Source organism: Mastomys coucha, unplaced genomic scaffold (assembly GCF_008632895.1).
Source record: "Mastomys coucha isolate ucsf_1 unplaced genomic scaffold, UCSF_Mcou_1 pScaffold21, whole genome shotgun sequence".
Classification (NCBI taxonomy): Eukaryota; Metazoa; Chordata; class Mammalia; order Rodentia; family Muridae; genus Mastomys; species Mastomys coucha.
This window is the reverse complement of record NW_022196904.1, coordinates 21520079-21540429: the sequence shown is the minus strand read 5'-3', so window position 1 is coordinate 21540429 and position 20351 is coordinate 21520079. Positions and strand designations below refer to the sequence as shown.

The following is a 20351-nucleotide window of genomic DNA, read 5'->3' as shown; positions in this document are numbered from 1 at the left end:
TCCTGCAGCCGCTGCTCCGGCCGCCACCGTGGGGTCCCGGCCGCCGCCACCCCGCCGGGGAGTCGGGCTGAAGGAAGTCGCGGTGCTCCGGCGCCGGTGGGACCGGTGGCAGCGGCGGTGGCGGAGGCGCGGACACGGACGGCGAGGCCGGGCGGCCGCCGGGACGCGGGGCGGAACGCGGGTCACTGCAGTCCGGGCGCAGCGGTGGAAGCGCCGCCTCTGCTCCGGCGCCCGCCGCTCTCCATGGAGCCCGCCGCTGCTCACAGCCACTCCTTGCTTGCACCCGCAGCTGCCGCCGCCGCAGCCGCCGCTGCCGCCCGGGGAAGAGCGCGGCTCGTGGCTCGTGCCACGCGGAGGCAGTTGGAAGCGCCGGTGCAGACCGGGCAGAAACGCCGAGGACCGTTTTTTTGGAGACTTTTAATGATCTAAATTTATTTTTGCATTGTGAGATAGATATGAGATTTTAGGAGCTAGAAATGAAATGTTATGACTTAAAAGTGATATGTTTGTGTGTTTAGTTGACAAGGAGTGGACGTGTGATAGTTAATCATGATCTTCATTGTCTGATAGACTAGATTTAGAATCAACTAAGAGCTGTGCTCCTGGATATGTCTGTGAGGGTGTTTCCAGAGAGTTTTATTTGAGCAAAGACCCACCCTACATGGGATGACACCATCCCATGGTCTGAGGTCCTAGGCTGAATAAAGATGAACAAGGGAGAAGGTAAAACCAGCACCAGTATTCACCTCTTTCTGCTTCCTAGCTGTGGATCCAATGTGGCCAGCCACCCCACACTCTACTACTCCACTATCAAAGGCCTAAGTAGCCCTATGACAAGGTATGGATCAGAAGCATCAATACTACTACAATGTCAAGTCTTCTTGCATGCAATCCTCATAGAAATTCTAGCAGGGTTTTTGGTATATATGGAAATGGGTATATCGTACATGTGTGGAGAGAATCTGGGCTAAGAGTGTTGGCAGCTCTTAGAAGCTTTAACTCTGAAAATTCAAACTAAAAAGACTTTTGATAAAGACACAATTTTTCCACTGTGTAGCCATGGTTGGCCTAGAACCTGCTATGTAGACCAGGTATCTGTCAGCCTCTGTTTCCTGAGTCCTAGGATTAAAGGCATATGCCATCACACCTGATCTTATTTTTTCTTTTTAAAGTATTATTTTGTGAATACTTCACTAAATCCTTTTAAATTGTGTTTTAGGCCATAATAGATGTCTCAAAATATTCTTGCAGAGGACCTGGGTTCAATTCTCAGCACCCACATGGTGGCTCATAACCAACTATAACTCCAGTCCCAGGTGATCAGACACTGTCTTCCAGCTTCCTTGGGTATCGCATGTACACAATGCATACATAGACATACATACACAGAAAACATGCATTGGTAAAATTAAAAAATAAAATGAAAAATAGTGTTCAAGTTTCCGTAGCCTAGTAACTGTTGTTAGATATTCACAACTGTTTTTCCCTAAGTTTAATATTTCTTCCTTTTACTATTATTCTTGCTGCTTTCTGAAAGGGTCAGACTCCTTCCTCCATCTTCACTCTAACACTGGAAAAGGTCTCCATTCCTGGACCGTGGAGAGAAATGCTAGGGACAAGATGAACCTACATCAAGACTCATGGACAGTTGTCTGAAATACACAGGTGCTTCTCTTTTAACCTGCATGGTATTTGTTGAAGTTAAAACTAAATGTCAACATTTTAAAATTCAGAAATTTTAAATAAGACTTTGTGTAGGCATAAATTTTTTGCAACCTACTTTTAATAAGGGTTTAACCTCTCCTCTACCCACCACCCAGCAGACGTTGTGGAAGAGAAAAGTTATTAGGGTATGGGGAGTGGACTTGTTCAGCAGTAGTTCTTTGGGGGTGAGCTCCATCTTCTTTGGCAGTAGTTCAGTCCCCTAGCAAACCCCAAATATGACTCAGCAGTTGCAGTTCAGTCCTCTAGGCAGACAGACACTAGGCACGAACCAGCAGCTACAGTCCAGTCCTTCCAGCAAGCAGACACCAGGCACAAACCGGCAACTGTAGTTCAATCCTGAAAAACCCGCCAGGCTCACCAATAGGCCTAAGGCGAGGCTGCAGAAGTGGCAAGCTGTTGTAGGAACTTCAGGAGCAGTTCTTGGGTGAGTTTCTCTCAAGGTTGGAGTTATCACAAGTTGAGCTCAACAACGCTATGTAAGGTGAACCAATACGTATGTGTCTTTAAAGAAGAACAGCAAGGCAGAGCAAACCAAGCCAAGGCTCAGGGCTCGTCCCTCACTGTCTGTGGGGTCACATTTATACTCCTTCATCAAGCACCCTTTTACGTGTTTGCTATATCAAAACATTCTTTCACCTGTGCCTGCTTCAGGAAAACATCATTTGACATAACTTTCCAAAGAACTAGAAGTTTCCACTTCAAGTCTGAGTTTTCAGTCATTTTGAGGGAGTGCTGGGTATCAACACGTGTAGACAAGCAACCTACCACTGAACTTCACCTTGGACTTCTTGGAACAATGAGCCAACATTCTGGCATGGCTGTCTTCAGAGGAGCTGGATGCTCGTTGCTTCCTGAGGGTGAGGACAGTCTTCTCGGTCAGCCTGAGAATCTCTAATTACTGAGTAATCTCTAATTACTTGTTTACCCGCTCCTGTATACTGAGCCTCTCCCAGAGCACCCAAGTCCTAATTATGGGAGTAGTCAAGATTTCTTTTAGATGGTGGCGGAACAGAGAGAAGGCAAGCCCTAGGCTTGAATCTGAATAGATGAAGTTAAGTGAGCTTCCCTTATTCTAGTTTTCCTGTTTTAAATGTCCCCCATGGGCTGCTCTGGGCAGTGGGAGGAAGGGTCTTAATCATACAGTGCAGGGAAAGGTCAGTCTAGCTTAAAAAACTCCTGAGAGCATTGTTTCTCCTAATTCTTGAGAAAGATGGGCTTACCTGTGTACGATGTCCAACACATCAATAATAACTATCAAATGACGTTAAGACTTGGGACTCTGACTTTCCTGCCATCTCTATGACTTACATGTTGAGGGCTTGGGTAGTAATTTCACCTGAGCATGTTTTCTCGTGTAAGACCTGAGAACATGGTTAAACCAGAGTTCTCACTCCAAGTACCACTCTGGGGATTAAATCCATAGGTATGTATAAAGTACTTAAGAATCAGTGTGGCCGGTTTGATGCACGCCTTTAGTCTCAGCACTTGGGAGGCAAGGCAGGTGGATCCCTAAGTTCCAGGCCAGCCTGGTCTACATACAGAAAGTTCCAAGCCAGTCAACAGCTACATAGAGAGATCTCAAAACTCAAAAACAAAACAAATTACGCAACTACTGCTTGCTTCTGCCATCAACTGTTTAAGGTTGCTGTGGAAGACAAAAAAATGAGGTAAAGTATGTCACACACACACACACACACACACACCCCTCCCAGCCACCCCCAAGATCTTAGCATAACTGACTCCATGATTGAAGTACCATTTATGTTGTAAAACTCAGCATGTGGGCAGTACCACCTGCCAAAATGAAGACAAAGGCCCAACCCATCCAAGTCCATAGTTCTGGGAAAGCCTTTTAATGTACCAACCTTGCTTTTTGACTGCGGTAGTTCTGCTTTGGCTGTCTTGTTAACTGAAAGTTTGGCAGCCCAGGATATGGTTTTTATGATTACCTGGATCTTGAACACCCAGTGTAGTCGCTGGTTGGATGATAAAGACTTTCTGTTGGCATAAACCCATGTTCAGGCAGTCTTCTCTGGTGGATGCCCCACAATAGTGCTGGTGGGGACCACACAGAACTGGGCATGATGCTGGGAAACTGGGGTGACCAGAAGCAAAGAACATACAGTATATTTTAAGTCATGGTTTTTAAGCCATAAGTTACAGAATGTCTTTTAGATAAAAGCTGAAAGGTAGAATTAAAAAGTTGTCTAATCTTTTGGGGGGAAATTAAAGATGTCTGGCCAGGTGTGACTAACCTCTGAGTTCCCTGACCTGGCACTGGGCTCTCTTTGTAAACCAGTGGAAATTATTTCTCCCTGCACATCAGTTTCCTCGTTTGTAAATGTTTATGAAGATCAGGAGATCATGCGTTGGAATTTGTCTGGCTAAAAGTACTGGCAATGTTCCAGGTGACGATCCACAATACCTATGCTGGGTAGGAAAACATTCTGGTCAATGTTTATGAAATTGTTAGGAGAACTGTTATGTTACTGTCGTGACAACTAAGCTAAAAGCATTCTGTGCCCTATGACCTCCAACTCTGCTTATTTTAAAAAAGTTCATTATATGTGTGTGAACATGTGATTGGTTATGTGTAAAGGCTGAACAGTGACCCTGGGTGTCATCCTCAGGAATGTCATCGGTTCCCTTTAAGAGTAAGTCTCCTGTTGGCCTGGGTGTACTAATTAGTCTACACAGGCAGGCCAGTGAGCTGTAGGGATTCTCCCTTCTCCATCTATTGCTCCAGCACAGGGCAACCACATGTGGCTCACATCTATCCATAACAAGATCTGACGCCCTCTTCTGCAGTGTCTGAAGACAACTACAGTGTACTTACATATAATAAATAAATAAATCTTTTTTAAAAAAGAGCAAGATGGCTCAATGATTAAGAGCACTTTCTGCTCTTCCAGAGGACCTTGGTTTAATTCCTGGCAGCACTTGGTGACTCACAGCTGCCAGTAAGTCTAGTTCTGGGGTTTCTATCACCCTCTTCTGGTCTCCAAGAGCTTTGGCATGCATGTACATAGTACACATTCTTACACATGAATAAAAATGAAATTACAAACATATTGTGTATGGGTCAGAGAAGTGGCTCAATGGATGACTGTGTGCTTGCCTGAGTTTCATTCCCCGGGCTTAGATGATCTGCAAGTTGTAGTATGTACACCACACCCCACAATAAAAAATGGAATGTAAAATAATAACAGCAGCAAACCATTGTGTCCTTATGAATAGCTGGAGGGCACACAAATTCCATGAGAGGCTGCTGTTTATTCCATGGTACAAAATACCTGCAGAGCGAAAGGGAAGTAAAAAGCGCCATGGTGAGAACCCTCTGCTTAGCTGGAGCTCCGTCAAGCTGCAGTGGTTTCTGCTGGGTGGCTGAAAGAGCCTGCTTTGATGTTATTTACTGGCTGCCTGCATTTGTTCTTCTCCTTGGAAGCCTCACCCTGCAGGAGATTGCTCTGCCCACATCTCTCCAGTGAGAAGCCCAGCTGGCTGCCTCACGGGGCTTCCCAAGTCATGTTGATAGATGCCTGTAAGCACCCAATCTGATGGTGATATCTGTATGTTTGTTTGTATTTGCTTTTCTTGGAAGCATTACTCAAGATGACACGCGGGACTCTCCAGTGGGAATTCCAGGTGTCTTGATGGGGCATCATCTATATGGTGCTTCTACTTATCTGTAACTTTGCTATTTTTCGACACACACACACACACACACACACACACACACACACACACAGACACTCATTCAAAACTGAAAGACAACGTAAGATTCTGGGCCCATAGGTTTTAAATGGCTTTTTTGCCTTCAATAGTAAGTTTCTGTTTCTTGATAGGGTTTTGCCCCAGCAGTAAATTTCCATTTCTCAGAAACATACGCTATTCCCCTCATGTACTGCAGGTATATCTCTCTATACCTGTTACACCACAAAGAGGAGAGAGTGCTGGGGTGCCCACACTCTCAGCCAGTCAACAATTTAGTTATTTCCATGTCAGTGGACCAAGACATAGGCCTGCTATAGAAGAGCCACATAAACACCATTGGACCAGCAGAGAACAGACGGAGTGAAAATCACCAGACAGACACTTTAAAACCAAATAAAAACACAACCTCCCTTAGTAGCAGGAGAGCTCCCTCTCTCAGATATTTGTATTGCTTGCCAACAAACTTCAGCTTTACTTTGTGGTCACTGTTTTTCTGTCTTTTAATTCTTCAACTGACAGAGGAAAGGTGCCCACCTGCTTAGCCAGAGTGACAGCTATTGTAGATCATTCTCCATACTATACAGAACAGATAGGAAGTTCAATTTGTGCAGCATTATGTACCTAGAAAATAATGATTTGTGCCTGCTACCTATTTATTCCCCAATAAAAAGTTTATTTAACAAAAACTATACCTGTTATGAAGTGGGTAGTGTATGTCCTAAGTACAAGAAATACAGATCTAGGTTCTATCCCTGCTTTACCAGTTGCTCAAGTGACTTTAGGGCTTGACACCAGCTTCCTTCTTTGTTTTTGTTGTTTGTTTGTTTTTTAATTGATTTAAGTTTTATTGCATTATGATGAGAAAAGGTACATGATTTCAATTTATCTGAATTTGTTAACATTTAAAACATATTTTAAGTAAATAGAATTACCTCACATTCTTGTTTCCCTTTTGTACCCCAACTCCTCTCAGAGACCCCCCTTCAATACCTTTTGTTTTTTTATTTTGCTATATTTTTTAAGTTTTATAAAATATTGTAACAATAAAAATGAGTATTATGAAAATTGTTTGATATAAAACAACAATCAATTGAACAGTCTTATGTAGATGCTTGTCTATAGCAATACTGAAAATACATACATTTGTCTCAATATAAATTTGAAATCACCCCAAACATATTAAATGTATATTTTAAAATAATACATCAACACAAGCATTTTTAAATGAACATAAATAGATAGATAAGTAAAGTCTTTTTGTTTGTTTTGTATTTAGTAGAGCTTAAAATCTTGGCTCTTACTATGATACAAGCCCAAAATAAGAACAATTTTTAGACATTGGAGTTCATTGTAATAAGGCTGTACTTCAATGACCCTTACATCACCAATGGATTTTACCTCCATCGTAGCTAAGCTGAGACAGTTCTGTTGCACCAAGAAATGAATTGTAGGCACGATTTTTGGATACAGACTTCCTGCTATGGTCAAAGCTATTTGACTTGAGTGAGTGATTTATTTTCAGCTCACAGAGAACAGGTTACATTCATTTAAGAAATGGTGTAGGTATTAAGATGGTCTATCCATGAAGTCATTCACCAACTGTTTCAATGAACAATGGTTCTGCTTGGAGGGTGGCACAGACATTAGGTGAGGGTGAGAATTTGGTTCATTAGCTGTGATAATTTGGAAAAGCATTCATCTCAGAGAAAGAGTAACTTAGAAAGTCCTCTTCTTCAAACTTGATACAATAGTTACAAACGTCAAGCAAAACATTCAGTCTTACACCAGCTTCCTTCTTTGTAAAAGAGGACATAATACATACTAAGAATTATGGCTGGGCTTGCTTAGCATATCAAAGTCCCTGTGCTAGTGATGGGGCTCATCACTAGCACCAAGAGGGAAACAATAATAACAACAACAATCAAAACTCAACAGGAGGGTGGAGAGACACCACACAGTCTGTAACTCCAGCCCACAGACTCTGATGCCCTCTTCTAGCCTCTGTATGTACTGAATCCAAGTGCAAAAACTCGCACTCCGATATACACATGAACACGTAATTAAATATATATCCCTTCAAATTTTTAAATTATGTGTAGGTGTGTTTCTGCTAGCGGGGATGTGTGCTTGAGTGCAGGTGCCTGCAGAAACCAGAGGAGTTGCCTACAGATGCTAGGGAGCTGCCTCACGTTGGGCTGGGAACCGAACTCTTATCTGTTAGAATCTTTACGGTCTTTTAGAAGAGCTGCAAGTGCTCTTCAGCACTGAGTCATCTCAACAACCCCGAAAAATAAATTGAAGAAGACGGAGAAGGAAAGATTCGACCAGGACTTGGCAAAGCTCTGCACTCTCGGCTGCCTCGGTTTCTCCAGCTTTGGTGTGCTCTGATTGGCTCCTCGCCGTTCTGTGACCTCTGCTTCTCTCTGCAGGTGGCGGCCAGAGAAGGTCAAGAGACTCTTCTGTGGAACTAGACTCAAGGCTTCTTTATCGTTAAATCTGAGGATTCTTTCTAACAAATCTCTGGAGTTTTTAACGTTAGGACAGGACAGGACTTGAATAATCTTCATAATCTCAGCTCAGGACTGGCCTTGAAAAGACAAGAAAATAAAAAGTGGGTAATATTTAAAAAAAAAAAAAAAAAAATCCTCTGGAGACTTTCTTCAAGAGCAACGCAGCCGCGCCCCCTCCTGGAGAAACCCCCACAACGCGCGAGGGCAAGATGGCGCCAGAACGCGAGTTACTTACTGCGCACGCGCAACCTCCGCGCGCCCCCCGGGGGCGCCCGGCGCAGGAACGCGTCTTAGGGGCGGAGCCCAGGGCCAAGAGTTTCCCGCCCTTCCTGTTATCCGTCCCGTCAGGGCTACCCTCGGCGATACCTTAAAACTACGTTTCCCAAGATGCTCTGTGGGAAGGACTTCCGTTGGCGTCAGCGGAAGCCGTGACTGGCCGGGCTGCACTGAGGCCGGCTTGGTCACTATGGAGGAGATAGGCATTTTGGTGGAGAAAATTCAGGTGCGGTAGGGATCAGGGCTTCTTAGCGGGCGCTAGACGTGAGTGGGGTGCTGAGGGATCCTCGGGACCCCAGCTCTGGACTGGGTGGTTTCAGAGGCCTCGGTGTAGAGCTTTGAGTGCCCTCGAGGCCTGCCTGGGTAGTCGTGTTGTCAGGAGGGCGGCGGAGCTCAAAAAAAGCAGAGCGGGAGGAAAGTGGTGTTCAACTTAAAGGCTCTTTTAAGACTGAACGATTGCGAGGCCTGGATAGCTATGCTTAATAGCTTTTCGGTTTGGGGGTTGGACCAGGTGGAGAATGATGTATGGGGCCCTTGTGGCCTAGGTATGTCCGTGGCCAAGGGGCTAGTGGACTGACTGTGCTTGGGCGTGAACGGGGAGACGTTAAGTATTCGTTGTGGTTTTAATTTGAGTTGGGGGAGTCTGACATGAAAGCTTTTTTGGGGGTGGGGGTGGGGACTGGGTAATGAGACCCTGAATGCGCACTGACTTTAAAATCCATGTGACTTTTAGAACCTCTTGAGGGGACTGGGATGCTAGGATCCGGTATGGAGCTGCTGCAACACTTTCATCCTAGCTTAGGGGCATTTTAGTAGCAGATAGGGGATGTTGACATGAGAAGTTTTGTTTAAGGGGCCTGCTATTAGAAACTTACATAGGGGATTGAGCAGTTCCTGTATCTGTTGAGAGATAATGAATTATGTCAGGTACTCGAGACAGAGTGACTTCGTGTCGAAATAGGAAGAACGCTCTCACTGATTTCATGGGATGATTCTCTACTTCCGACATCAAGTTTTCTTTTTTGTCTATAGGATGAGATCCCAGCACTGTCCGTGTCTCGGCCGCAGACTGGCCTGTCCTTTCTGGGACCTGAACCTGAGGACCTGGAGGACCTGTACAGCCGCTACAAGGTGTGTCCTGCATAACCTGGGTCCTGCATACCTACTGTCCCCCATCACATACGGTCCCCACCTCCCACTCCGGTACAACAAGGCCTACAGCCAAAGCTTTGCTCTCTCTGTGGGCTTATAGAAGCTGCAGCAAGAGCTGGAGTTCCTGGAGGTGCAGGAGGAGTATATTAAGGATGAGCAGAAGAATCTGAAGAAGGAGTTCCTCCATGCCCAGGAGGAAGTGAAACGAATCCAGAGCATTCCTTTGGTCATTGGCCAGTTTCTGGAAGCTGTGGATCAGAACACAGCCATTGTGGGCTCTACCACAGGTGAGTGGTGGGTCGGGGTTGGGAGCAAGATAGAGTGATATAACGGCCAGGGTATTGACCAATCCAAAAGTGGATGTGTACTTTATTTTCTGAATGTCTCTTTCTGCCTCTCAGTTCATGTGCGTGTGTTTCACCATCCAGGTGTGAGCACTCAGGAGGCAGGGACAAGAGGATCTTTGTGCATTTGAGGTCAGACTGGTCTATGTAGTGTGTTTCCAGGAGTACATAGAGAGACCCTGTCTCAAAAGAAAAAAAAAAAAAGAAGAAGAAGAAATCTATCGTGGAGATTTACCATGTGGCTGGAATACTTTTGTGATTTTTGTGGTTCTAGTCTGTTGATTTAAACAAACTTATGGTCACATCCCTCTCCTGGGTTAACAACTGCTGCAAGATGTGGAGCTGCTGTTTGAAAGCCTTGGTTACGTGTAAAGACTCTGGGCTCTGTTGAGGACTCAGCGTACAGCAGATGCTAGTAACATAAATCCGTGCCCTGCTTTTACTCTGGCTGGTGGTTCTGGTGTCTACCGGTCTTTTCCTGCTGCTGGACTGAGGCCTGTGCTTATAAAGGCTCTAGATAAAGTCATGTGACCATGCGGGACCGGATGGGAAAGTAAAGGGAGAGTGATGCCCAGGATGAAGCCTGTTTCTTTGGAAGTGATACTTAAGATAGTAGGGCTCCCTGCAGTAGGGGTGTGATTGGAGGAGTGGGTTTGTAAAGGAAGGAGCAGGTTGTGGAAGATGTCTGGGAGGCTGCCTCATACTCAAGTCTTGCTGTAAGAGAGTAGAGTGGGGAAGAGATGGGGGCTGGTAACCAGGAATTTATGGAGACTTGGGCAGGGGATAGTGCCAAATGAGGGCAGGGTTTGGTGGTGGACTAGATGAGAGTGGAGGGAGGTTGAGTAGAAAGAGTGACTGAGAGGTCCTGAAAGAATGGAGAAAGGGGACCAGAATGAGACTTAGTCCTCTGGCTGGCAACTCGGGGACAGCACAGGTTAGCCGAGAATCCCAGGACTGTGTTGGGACACATTGAAAGATAACCAAAGCCATCCGGGAGACCACATAGGAGAGGCACAGAGCTGGACCTCAAGAGAGAATCAGGGCTGAAGACCAGCAGGGAAGTTGTTAGTATGAGCAGAGGGTGGATTAGGGGAGACAAGACTGGAGGCTAAGAGGGGATGACCTAGGGCTCAATGTGGAGAAAGAAGAAAATGCCAGCTGTGATGTAGAGGGAAATGGGGAAGGAGTGACGTCAAGTCTCTGGCATTTTCATTTCATCTTCCTTCCTGTCTGCTCCCATAGGCTCCAACTATTATGTGCGCATCCTAAGTACCATTGATCGGGAGCTGCTCAAACCCAACGCCTCAGTGGCCCTGCACAAGCACAGCAATGCACTGGTGGATGTGCTGCCTCCCGAGGCCGACAGCAGCATCATGATGCTCACCTCAGGTGAGGGGGCACCCAGGGCCCTGGGAGTCCCAAGGGGATGCTGTGGGCCAAGCTGCAAGCCCTAGCTCTACTCTCCCACCAGACCAGAAGCCAGATGTGATGTATGCCGATATCGGAGGTATGGACATCCAGAAGCAGGAGGTTCGAGAGGCTGTGGAACTCCCGCTTACGCACTTCGAGCTCTACAAGCAGGTGAGGAGAGAGAGGGGGCGGGGCAAGGAGAGGTCTCTCTGGGCTTAGGGTTAGTGATGGGATCCCTTAGCTCATCCTTTTCCCATCTCTTTAGATTGGCATCGATCCTCCCCGAGGTGTCCTCATGTATGGCCCTCCTGGCTGTGGAAAGACAATGTTAGCAAAGGCTGTGGCACATCACACGACAGGTGAGCCTCTCATGGCCTCCCCAGTGCTCTTCTCGCCTTGCCTCCTGCTTCCTTGGGTTCCATAGGAAATGACATAGCAGAAGTGTCTATAAATACAGGCTCTGGGGCCATAGCCCAGGTGGTGGGCCTTTACAGGATACAGTCCCTGGCAGGTGATTACACCTCTCTATGCCTCGGTTTTCTCAAAATTGGAAACTAATGAGCCAGGTGTGGTGTCACATACCTATAATCCCAGCACCCAGAAGATAGAAGCAGGTGAGTTGCTGTGAGTTCAAGGCCAGCCTGGTCTGTATGGGCAGTTCTGGCTGGGCAATGCTAAATAGTGAGACCCTGTCTCAATAAGGTAAAATAAAATTTAAAAAGTCCATCTGGATATTTTGGCAAATATCCTTAATCTTAACTCAGGAGACTCTGGGGCATTAAGATAAACGTTTAAGGTTATTCTGGGTTACCTCGTGAGACCCTTCTCCAGACAGAAACCAAGCCAGTAAACAAGCATCCCATCCTAATTCCATAGGAGGATAAGGAGGAGTTAGCGAAATGATACAGTGTATTTCTTAGGGTGAGTACTTATCAACTGGATTAGCCAAGTGGTTAGAGATAAGACCAGGAAGAGGGTAGTCCACTGGGTACTCTAGGGAATTGGTGTGGACAGTGAATGGGTTCTGTATGTGCTGTCAATCCTGCATGGGCCTCTCAGGAAGAGTTTTCCAGAAGAAGCAGGGGTGAGGAGTTGTCAGGCACAGAGATTGGGAGAGGGAATTTAGGTCAGGAAATAAACTCGTGCAAAGGCCCAGAGGTAGAGAGGAGCTCATGTGCAGACTCATGGGTAGACTACAGATGCCACTAGAGCAAACTCATACTTCTGGTTTTGTCCTGGTGAGTGGCTATACGAACTATGTCTGGCAGCATGCAGGGGTAAGGCTGAAGAGATTGTGAGGTGCCTGATTATAAATAGACTAAAATAGTTTTAGTCTAAAAGTAACCTGACAGCCAATCAGAAAACTTGGTTTGGGAATCCCTAATATTCACCTCATGCTGTGTGCTTAGGGATGGGTCCCTAAGGGAAGGAGTGGCATTGTTGAGATTTACTAATGAGTTAGGTGTAGTTGACAAGAAGTAGTCACTCAGGAGCAGTTCTCAGTTCCTGGTTTGGACCGCCCTGGGGTCCTTGTTGACTTACATGGGATAGAGAAATAAACTGGGGAAGGGGAACAGTGGCTTCGCTATGGGACACACTGAGATTCCATGACCAGGGAACATTTAGCCAGAAACGTAAAACATGGGTGCACTGTCCTTTGATTTGAGTTGTGAGTGGAGATTCAGAAGTCATCAGTGTGTGTCCTCTTCAGTTCATCTTTATGGGTGTAAGCCACAGTTTTTAAAAGTAAAATAATAATAATAGCAGTGGTAAATAAAAGTGCTAGCTAGCATCTGTAATGCTCTGCTCTTCTCTTGAAGTCGCATACACCTTTCAGAAATTGGCATTGGGCCACATTAGATTTTTGCTAAGTATCTGTCCTGTTCCATGGCCTCGTGCTCTAGCCCCTGAGGTACCACAACCAGCAAGTGTCCCTTCCTGGGGCCCACATCCTCAAGTGAGGGTGGGGAGAGATCTGGGAAGGGTAGATGTAGATGGTTTTAAGTGGGGGTAGATTTTACTGTTATAACTGCCTTTGGGAAGGAGCTAGTTGGCTGGAAAGGTTGGTGATCCGAGCATGAAGGAGGTGGTAGGTGGGAAGAGGGCCCTGGAGAGGTGGGAGATGAACTTAGACAAGAGGGTGCAAGAGAAGGGTGAGGGAAGATACTGCCTTGGCAAGGAGGACAGGAGCTGAGCAGTCACCTGAAGGCTCAGAGGTCTCTGTGGCGACTTAGGCTTAGGTGACATTGAGAAGGCAGATAGAGGGGCAATGGTCAGTGGATGATTTAAACGCCTCCTGTGGAAATGCAAGAGTGTTCTGAGGGAGATTGCACGGTGGTTCCCAGGCTGTGGTAAAGGCCCAGGGCAGGCTGAGGAGAAGGTGACACCATCTCTTCTGTCCTCTGGCCTTTCTTTCTCCATAGTGGCTAGCCCTTGGGTGGGCATTCGTGTGGTAATGGTACCGAACCCTATTTATGCTGTTTAATAGGGATAGCTTTGGGCACTGGACCAGGGGTTGATGACTGATGCAGCCCTGTAGAAAAAGAAGTGTGTCACATAAGAAAGCAGGCTTACAGCTTGTTCAAGGTCACCAGCTGACCAGCTGTAGTGCTAGGATTTGATGCCAAGACCTCTGACCCCCAAACTGCCGGCCCTTGAAGTTCCACTGGTTTCCTTGAGCTTAGTAAGACACAGGAATGTGTAAGCCATACACATGGTATTGGGGGGGGGGGGTACATTTCTCATTCTTTGGTAAGAGGATGGCTGACTGTTGAAGAAAGTAATAATAAAATCATAAAGCTTTGTGTTACATCTGGGGTTCAGGAAGTCTGCCACCTTAAAACTTTTTTTTTTTTAATTCAAGTATTTCCTGAGGATAATTTTAGGGAAAGTGAATCTAGAAAGTTCTTATATACCCCTCACCCAGATGCCTCTCCATGTTACCTCTTCATGTCCCCTAGAGTCACAGAGCAGTTAGAAAGGCAGGAAGTTGACATTGCTAAGGTACTCTGAACTAGAGAATACAGTTTTGAAATTCACTAGCGGTCCATTAGCATCCTTGTTCTGCCCACGTTTCAATCCAGACAGTTTAGCATGGTCAAAAACAGACAGAAAGTGAGGGGTGCCTCTGTTCTGAGGGAATCTGGAAAAGGCTTTTTCACTGGAAGAGGGGCCAGGGGTAGAGCAATAGGAAAGTCCCTGAGATGTCTCCTTGGAGAAGGAAAGTTGTAGTTGAGAAGAGACTTCATCTACTTGTCTTGATGGCGACTGAGAGTGAGTGATCCAAGGTGGTAGTTGGAATGGCAGACAGTCTAAAAGAGAGACAGGAGGCTGGGGAGGGTGAAGAAGAACAGGGATGAGGTGAGTGAATGAAGGACACTCTAGAGATGGGTTTCCTGTGGGCAGGAAGGAAAGTAGTGAGGCGCATCTAGGGCAGAGTGGGAGCCCCACAGTGATGCAGGGAAGTGGGAAAGTACTCTTATACCTTCAGCCAGATGTGTGTCAGGCCACAGCCTGCAGCCTCGCTCAGCTCCTCCTAGGCGTGTGTATGTATGAATTGTCTCCTTGCTCTGGTGGCAGGAAAAGAGAGTCCCAGGAGTATGTTCCACACAACATGCAGCTGTCCACCTCTTAGGAAACAAGTGCAGTCAGAGCCAGGAGCAAACCTGGTTCAGCCTTGCTGCCAGCTGTCAGTTACGTGAGAAGATAGCCTTAGAGCCTTTGATTCCAACAGGGCTGGAAGAGTGGTTCAGAGTTGGATAGATGTGTTTAATCCCAGCCCTGCAGAGCTTGCAATAGGAGAATTTCCAATTCAAGGACAGCCTGGCTACATACTTAGTCCCAGGCCAGGCTGAGCTGTGCATCAAGATCCTTTCACAAACAAACAAACAAGTATGGTTCAGAGAACAAACATGAACTTGGCTCTGTTAGACAGTCTTAGTCTGCAGACATTTCTGTTTTGTTAACTGATTCTGCATGTGTTCTAGAAATTTGTGCTTTTAGTTTTTGCTTTGTATTTAATATTCTGATTCTTTTAAAAAGCCCCCAACCCCCGACATGTACACGTAGGGTTTGATTGTGGCTTATCTGTCATTGTGAGGCATGAGCAGTAGCTGGATGTGGGGGCCCAACCCTGTGCCTTATACAGCTACTAAGGGGAGTTATCCAAGAAAAGGATATTTTCAGGAATTCCCAGAGTCGGGTAAAGCCCAAAGGACCCCAGAGGAGGACAACCCCCATTCTAAAACCCTTGTCATTCTACCCTCAGCTGCATTTATCCGTGTGGTGGGCTCAGAGTTTGTTCAGAAGTACCTGGGTGAAGGCCCCCGAATGGTCCGGGATGTGTTCCGCCTAGCCAAGGAGAATGCACCTGCCATCATCTTCATAGATGAAATTGATGCCATTGCCACCAAGAGATTCGATGCCCAGACAGGAGGTGAGTAGTGCCAACTGGCTGGGATCTTGTGCAGGCTTGTCAGAGGATGTGTTTGAAGTAACTGTCTTTCTTACTCTTAGCTGACAGGGAGGTTCAGAGGATCCTGCTGGAGCTACTGAATCAAATGGATGGATTTGACCAAAACGTCAATGTGAAGGTTTAGGGTTCAGGATTGGCAAGGGGTGGTATGGTGTAAGGACTGGGGAAAGACATGAGGGCCAGATGTCATGACAGGAAAAGAGGATATAAGGATGGCAGAAGCCTAAGCTGGTTCCTCCCTGTGCCAGGTAATCATGGCCACAAACAGAGCAGACACCTTGGATCCAGCTCTACTGCGGCCAGGACGCTTGGACCGAAAAATTGAATTCCCACTCCCTGACCGTCGCCAGAAGAGGTTGATTTTCTCCACCATCACCAGCAAGATGAACCTCTCCGAGGAGGTCGACCTGGAAGACTGTATCCTTCTTTGGAAGTGAGAGGAGAACCCAGCAGGAAGTGAAGGTTGGGGCTTCCTCCCCACCACCATTGGGGCGGGGGGGGGGCAGGACAAGGGCCAGGGAAGAGGGGTGATGACCAAGACAGCACCCATTTCATCGTGTAAGGAGAGGTTTCTTTAAGTCAGCTGCTATAGATGTGGCCCGTCCAGATAAGATTTCAGGAGCCGATATCAACTCCATCTGTCAGGAGGTGAGTAATAAATAGTCCCTTTGACCTGAGTGGGGGTGTTTGAAGGTGTCTCCCCTTTTCCACTCTTTTCCCTTGTTGCATCCCTAGGTTCTTGGGCCCCATATTTCTCTTCCTTCACTGTCACGGGGTTTAGGGGGTGAGGAGGGCGGTACTTGACATACAGTTTTCATTCCCATCCCTTCCCAGAGTGGAATGTTGGCTGTCCGTGAGAACCGCTACATTGTCCTGGCCAAGGACTTCGAGAAAGCATACAAGACTGTGATCAAGAAAGACGAGCAAGAACATGAGTTTTACAAGTGACCCCCTCCCCACACTTCCCCAGGCCCCTGTCCCAAAGGCTAGTTTTCTCTTTACCCAGGATTGGTTTAGGCAATAAATGGACGTGATTGGATCTATTTAATTTCTTCTTGGGTGTTTGACTCCTTTAGGGAATATGAACCTTGAATAGGAGCCTCTGGGTTCCTCCTTGTCCCCTGACCAATAAGGAGGCAAGGCCTGGATTGCAGTCTGAGAAAAGAGCAAGGAATGAGAACCAAATGACTTTGAAGATTTTTGGAAAACAGGATAGAAAATGGACCTCAACCAAATCCTTGGCCACAGACTGAAGCCCCTCTGTCATTTCTTCAAGAAGATCATTTGGGTTTTCAGTAATTTCTGCCTGCCTTACATGCACAAGGACCAGGGGCAGAGGTAGCCCTCAGTCTCTTCTTGTACACAGCAGTGTCAGAGAGAGCACAGGTGTATCTGGTTGCCAAGGAAACAGTAAACCCCAGTGCACGTGCCTGTCTGCCCTCTTCCATTCCTGGGCCCGCTGAGTCGGTTGGGTGTTACCCTGTGTATGAAGACCAAACTTCTGGCTAGATGCTCTTCCAGAGACAAGTGAGACTATTTCTGAGTCACTTGTAACTTATCAAAATGTCTTCCACCTTGCTTGAGGCTCTGTGCTCAGTTTGTCTTACTGTCTCCGGGGTTCTGTTTCAGTTTAAGCTTTCCTCACCCTCCCTGGATGTGGTGCATCCTTGTTATCTGTCTGTAGAAGATGTGTGTCCTACCATTCTCTGTCACCTTCTCAACTATTAACCATAGTTTAATGTGGCTTTTGAGGCTCCAGTCTGACTCCTGCCCACCTGTTTCCCTGTCTGGCTGCTTGCCCCTGCAGGGTTCTGAAGACTAAAGCCAAATCCCAGTTCCCCTTAATACTGTTTAGATCTGTCTCCCTCCCTATAGCTACCCAGCCTGCTCCCGCTCGCCAAGTCAGGAAGGAATCCCTTTGCCATCCTCTGTAGGGCCTGCCCATGTTCTGCTTGCAGAAAGCTGCCATGGTATAGACCAGTGGTTCTCAAACCTGTGACCTGTGCTGTGACCCTTTAATACAATTCCTCATGTTGTGGTTCCCCCAACCATAAAATTAGATTTATTGCTACTTCATAATGCTAATTTTGCTAGCTGTGAATGAGAATTAAATATCTATTTCCAACTGCTCTGAGGTGACTCCTGTGAAAGGATCATTCATTCCCCAAAGGAGTGACAGGTAGAGAACCACTGCTGCTTTTTTTTTTTTTTTTTGGTTTTTCAAGACAGGGTTTCTCTGTGTAGCCCTGGCTGGCCTGGAACTCACTCTGTAGACCAGGCTGGCCTTGAACTCAGAAATCCTCCTGCCTCTGCCTCCCAAGTGCTGGGATTAAAGGTGTGTGCTATCACTACCTGGCTTTTTTTTTTTTTAAGGTTTGTTTATTAATTATACATAAGTACACTGTAGCTGTCTTCAGACATCCCAGAAGAGGGCATCAGATCCCATCACAGGTGGTTGTGAGCCATCATGTGGCTGCTAGGATTTGAACTCACAACCTTTGGAAGAGCATTCGGCACTCTTAACTGCTGAGCCATCTCTCCAGCTCCGAGAACCGCTGCTTTTGACTGTTAGTTTCTCATCCCCTCCAGCCTAGAATATAGAGCTGTCAGGGAGTGCAGATTGATTATAGTGGCATCCACCGTCCCCTACACATGGTGAATATTTAAGTGTTGTTTCAAAACTTACTATGTGTTTCAAAGAACAATGGGATTCTCCAATAAAGAACATAGAGAAGGGGCTGGACAGATGGCCGGGTGGTTAAGAGCGCATGCTGATCTTCCAGAAGACCTGGGTTTGATTCCTGGCACCCACAGGATAGCTCACAACTGTAACTCCAGTTCCAGGGGATCTGATGCCCCTAGCCTCTGTGGTCACGGGCATCCATGTAATCTATAGACACACATAGTCAAAACACATTAAAAATAAATTTAAAAAAACAAATATTAGGGAAAATAGTTGGAGAATATCAGGTCCTTGAAGGGAAGGTGATCTTTCCATCATTAGCAGGGTAACAGAAAAGACACCCACACCCCAGACCACACATAAGTGAGTCAAAGCCTAAGGGGTAAACTACAGGACAAAGGTTGAGGTAGAACTGAGAACATAGTTGGAGATCGGTGGCTGCTTGAGCACTCGCTTAGCAGAGCCGAGGAAATGAACTTGAGTGGAAAGGCAATGAAAAATGTTCCCTTTCCAGAGGAGTCAGGAAACAACATACCATCCCAAGGTAAGGGCATGGGGCTATTACTACAACCTGTACAGAACATCTTGCCCATTTCCCATGGCTGTGTAGCCTGAAGGGTCAAGTCAAATGGGCACAGCCCAAGTCCCAGCAGTAGTGAGAAGAGGCGTGAAGTCATGCCAGCATAACCAGCACGGAGCTTTTGGGGGAGAGAGGACACCCACAGCTTTCCTGCACCCAGGACTTTTGTAGCAACCCTTTCCCCATGGGCCTGGATGCCCTCAACAGCGTTGCAAACACCACGGTTGATTCTGCTGTTGAGAGCTGCTCACCCAGTACGGTTCCCTGGTGCACTAGAGGAACCGAGTCAGACTCTGTCTCTGTTGTATCTATTTCTTGAGGTCTTACTTTACTGTCCTAATGGCTGTACACTCCTGGGGTCAAACAATGCTGTGTCAGCCCCTGGGTCAGTGCCCCTCAGATGCATTCACCACACGTTTTGTGATTAGTGGTACAGAGAGGGCTTTTACTTGATGGACTTTGGGAATGGACCTGAAAAATAATTCAGATAGAATGCACTCTAGTGTTTGAACTCAATCTTTCCTAGCCTCTTATCTTGAATCAGGGACGCCTCTGAGATGGTGAACCTGTTTTTAGTTTTTTTTTTTTCTTATTTCAGTTCACTTGATGCTTCACAGAGAACCATACCATTTCATATAAGTAAAAGGACCCAAACCGCTAGTCATCAGTGACCTTGGTATACAATTTGAGTTCAGGGCGTCCTACCAGAGAACACTGGGACTCCAGTTTAAACCAACAGAGAGTCTATTAGCCAGCTGTCTACTATGCTTTACTTTGGGGATCCCAGTGTAGCCCCAAGCCTTTCTCAAGGTGACCTTTTAAGCACAAAAGCCATATTCTGGATTGACATACTTCAGTTAATAAGAGCAGTTAGCCAGAAGCAGAACTCCAGAAGCCAAAAAGCAAAGTTAACACATTTAGAGACTCACCCAGAGCCATGGATTTGATGGATTAGGCCTTTGTTTCCATTTTGAAAGGTGTGCTGTCTGTGTGCTACATTTTATGGCCTGAATAACATCGTGGAGTCTGTTGAATTCGGGTCTGGGAGCCTGTGGCAGTTTTCAGGTATCCTTTGGTAACATTTCTTCTATTTCCCATAAGCACGTGTCAGGTGACGTGGCAGTGTGCATGTTCCTAACTAATTAAAGATGATTCTGTTAATCATAGAGTACCAAACACCAACATGATGATGTCACTATTAAGTTTACACAGACCAGTGGACATGCCACGACAACACATGCCTTGCTGCGACCATCCCAAGACTACTCAAACATGGTCTACCATGAGGACAGAGGTGACACATGAATCTTCATCTGGAGCTTGATGCTCCCTCTTTGGAGAACTGCATCATCCCTAGACTTGCCCTCACAACAAATTTTCCCTCAACAGTTCTTGGACATTTGCCCTTTTTCTTTGGAATTTCAAGGTGTATACACTTAATGTAGCGGCATACAAGGTCCCAGTGGGGTTGTTTCCTGCTGAG

General features: G+C 46.4%; 1 protein-coding gene and 1 long non-coding RNA gene across 2 annotated transcripts; both read left to right on the top strand.

Annotated features, from left to right (window-relative positions):
* Positions 1–7: 7 nt before the first annotated feature.
* On the top strand, positions 8–2987 carry LOC116101901. The gene is made up of 2 exons (XR_004122946.1): positions 8–838; positions 1538–2987. It is a non-coding gene; the product is annotated as an uncharacterized LOC116101901 (long non-coding RNA).
* Positions 2988–8347: 5360 nt separating this feature from the next.
* On the top strand, positions 8348–17730 carry Psmc4 (proteasome 26S subunit, ATPase 4). Its single transcript, XM_031385870.1, has 11 exons — positions 8348–8451; positions 9258–9356; positions 9478–9664; positions 10964–11110; positions 11193–11302; positions 11397–11490; positions 15399–15566; positions 15647–15723; positions 15854–16022; positions 16198–16253; positions 16440–17730. The coding sequence occupies exons 1-11, from the start codon at positions 8416–8418 to the stop codon at positions 16551–16553; spliced, it is 1257 nt and encodes a 418-aa protein (XP_031241730.1). The 5' UTR covers positions 8348–8415; the 3' UTR covers positions 16554–17730.
* The last annotated feature ends 2621 nt before the right edge of the window (positions 17731–20351 follow it).

Bases quoted from the DNA above. Each gene is read 5' to 3' on its own strand.
- Psmc4 (XM_031385870.1), top strand. From the start codon at position 8,416: ATGGAGGAGATAGGCATTTTGGTGGAGAAAATTCAG. The intron at 15,724-15,853 runs GTTTAGGGTTCA...TCCCTGTGCCAG, and splicing joins ACCAAAACGTCAATGTGAAG to GTAATCATGGCCACAAACAG. The intron at 16,254-16,439 runs GTGAGTAATAAA...ATCCCTTCCCAG, and splicing joins TCAACTCCATCTGTCAGGAG to AGTGGAATGTTGGCTGTCCG.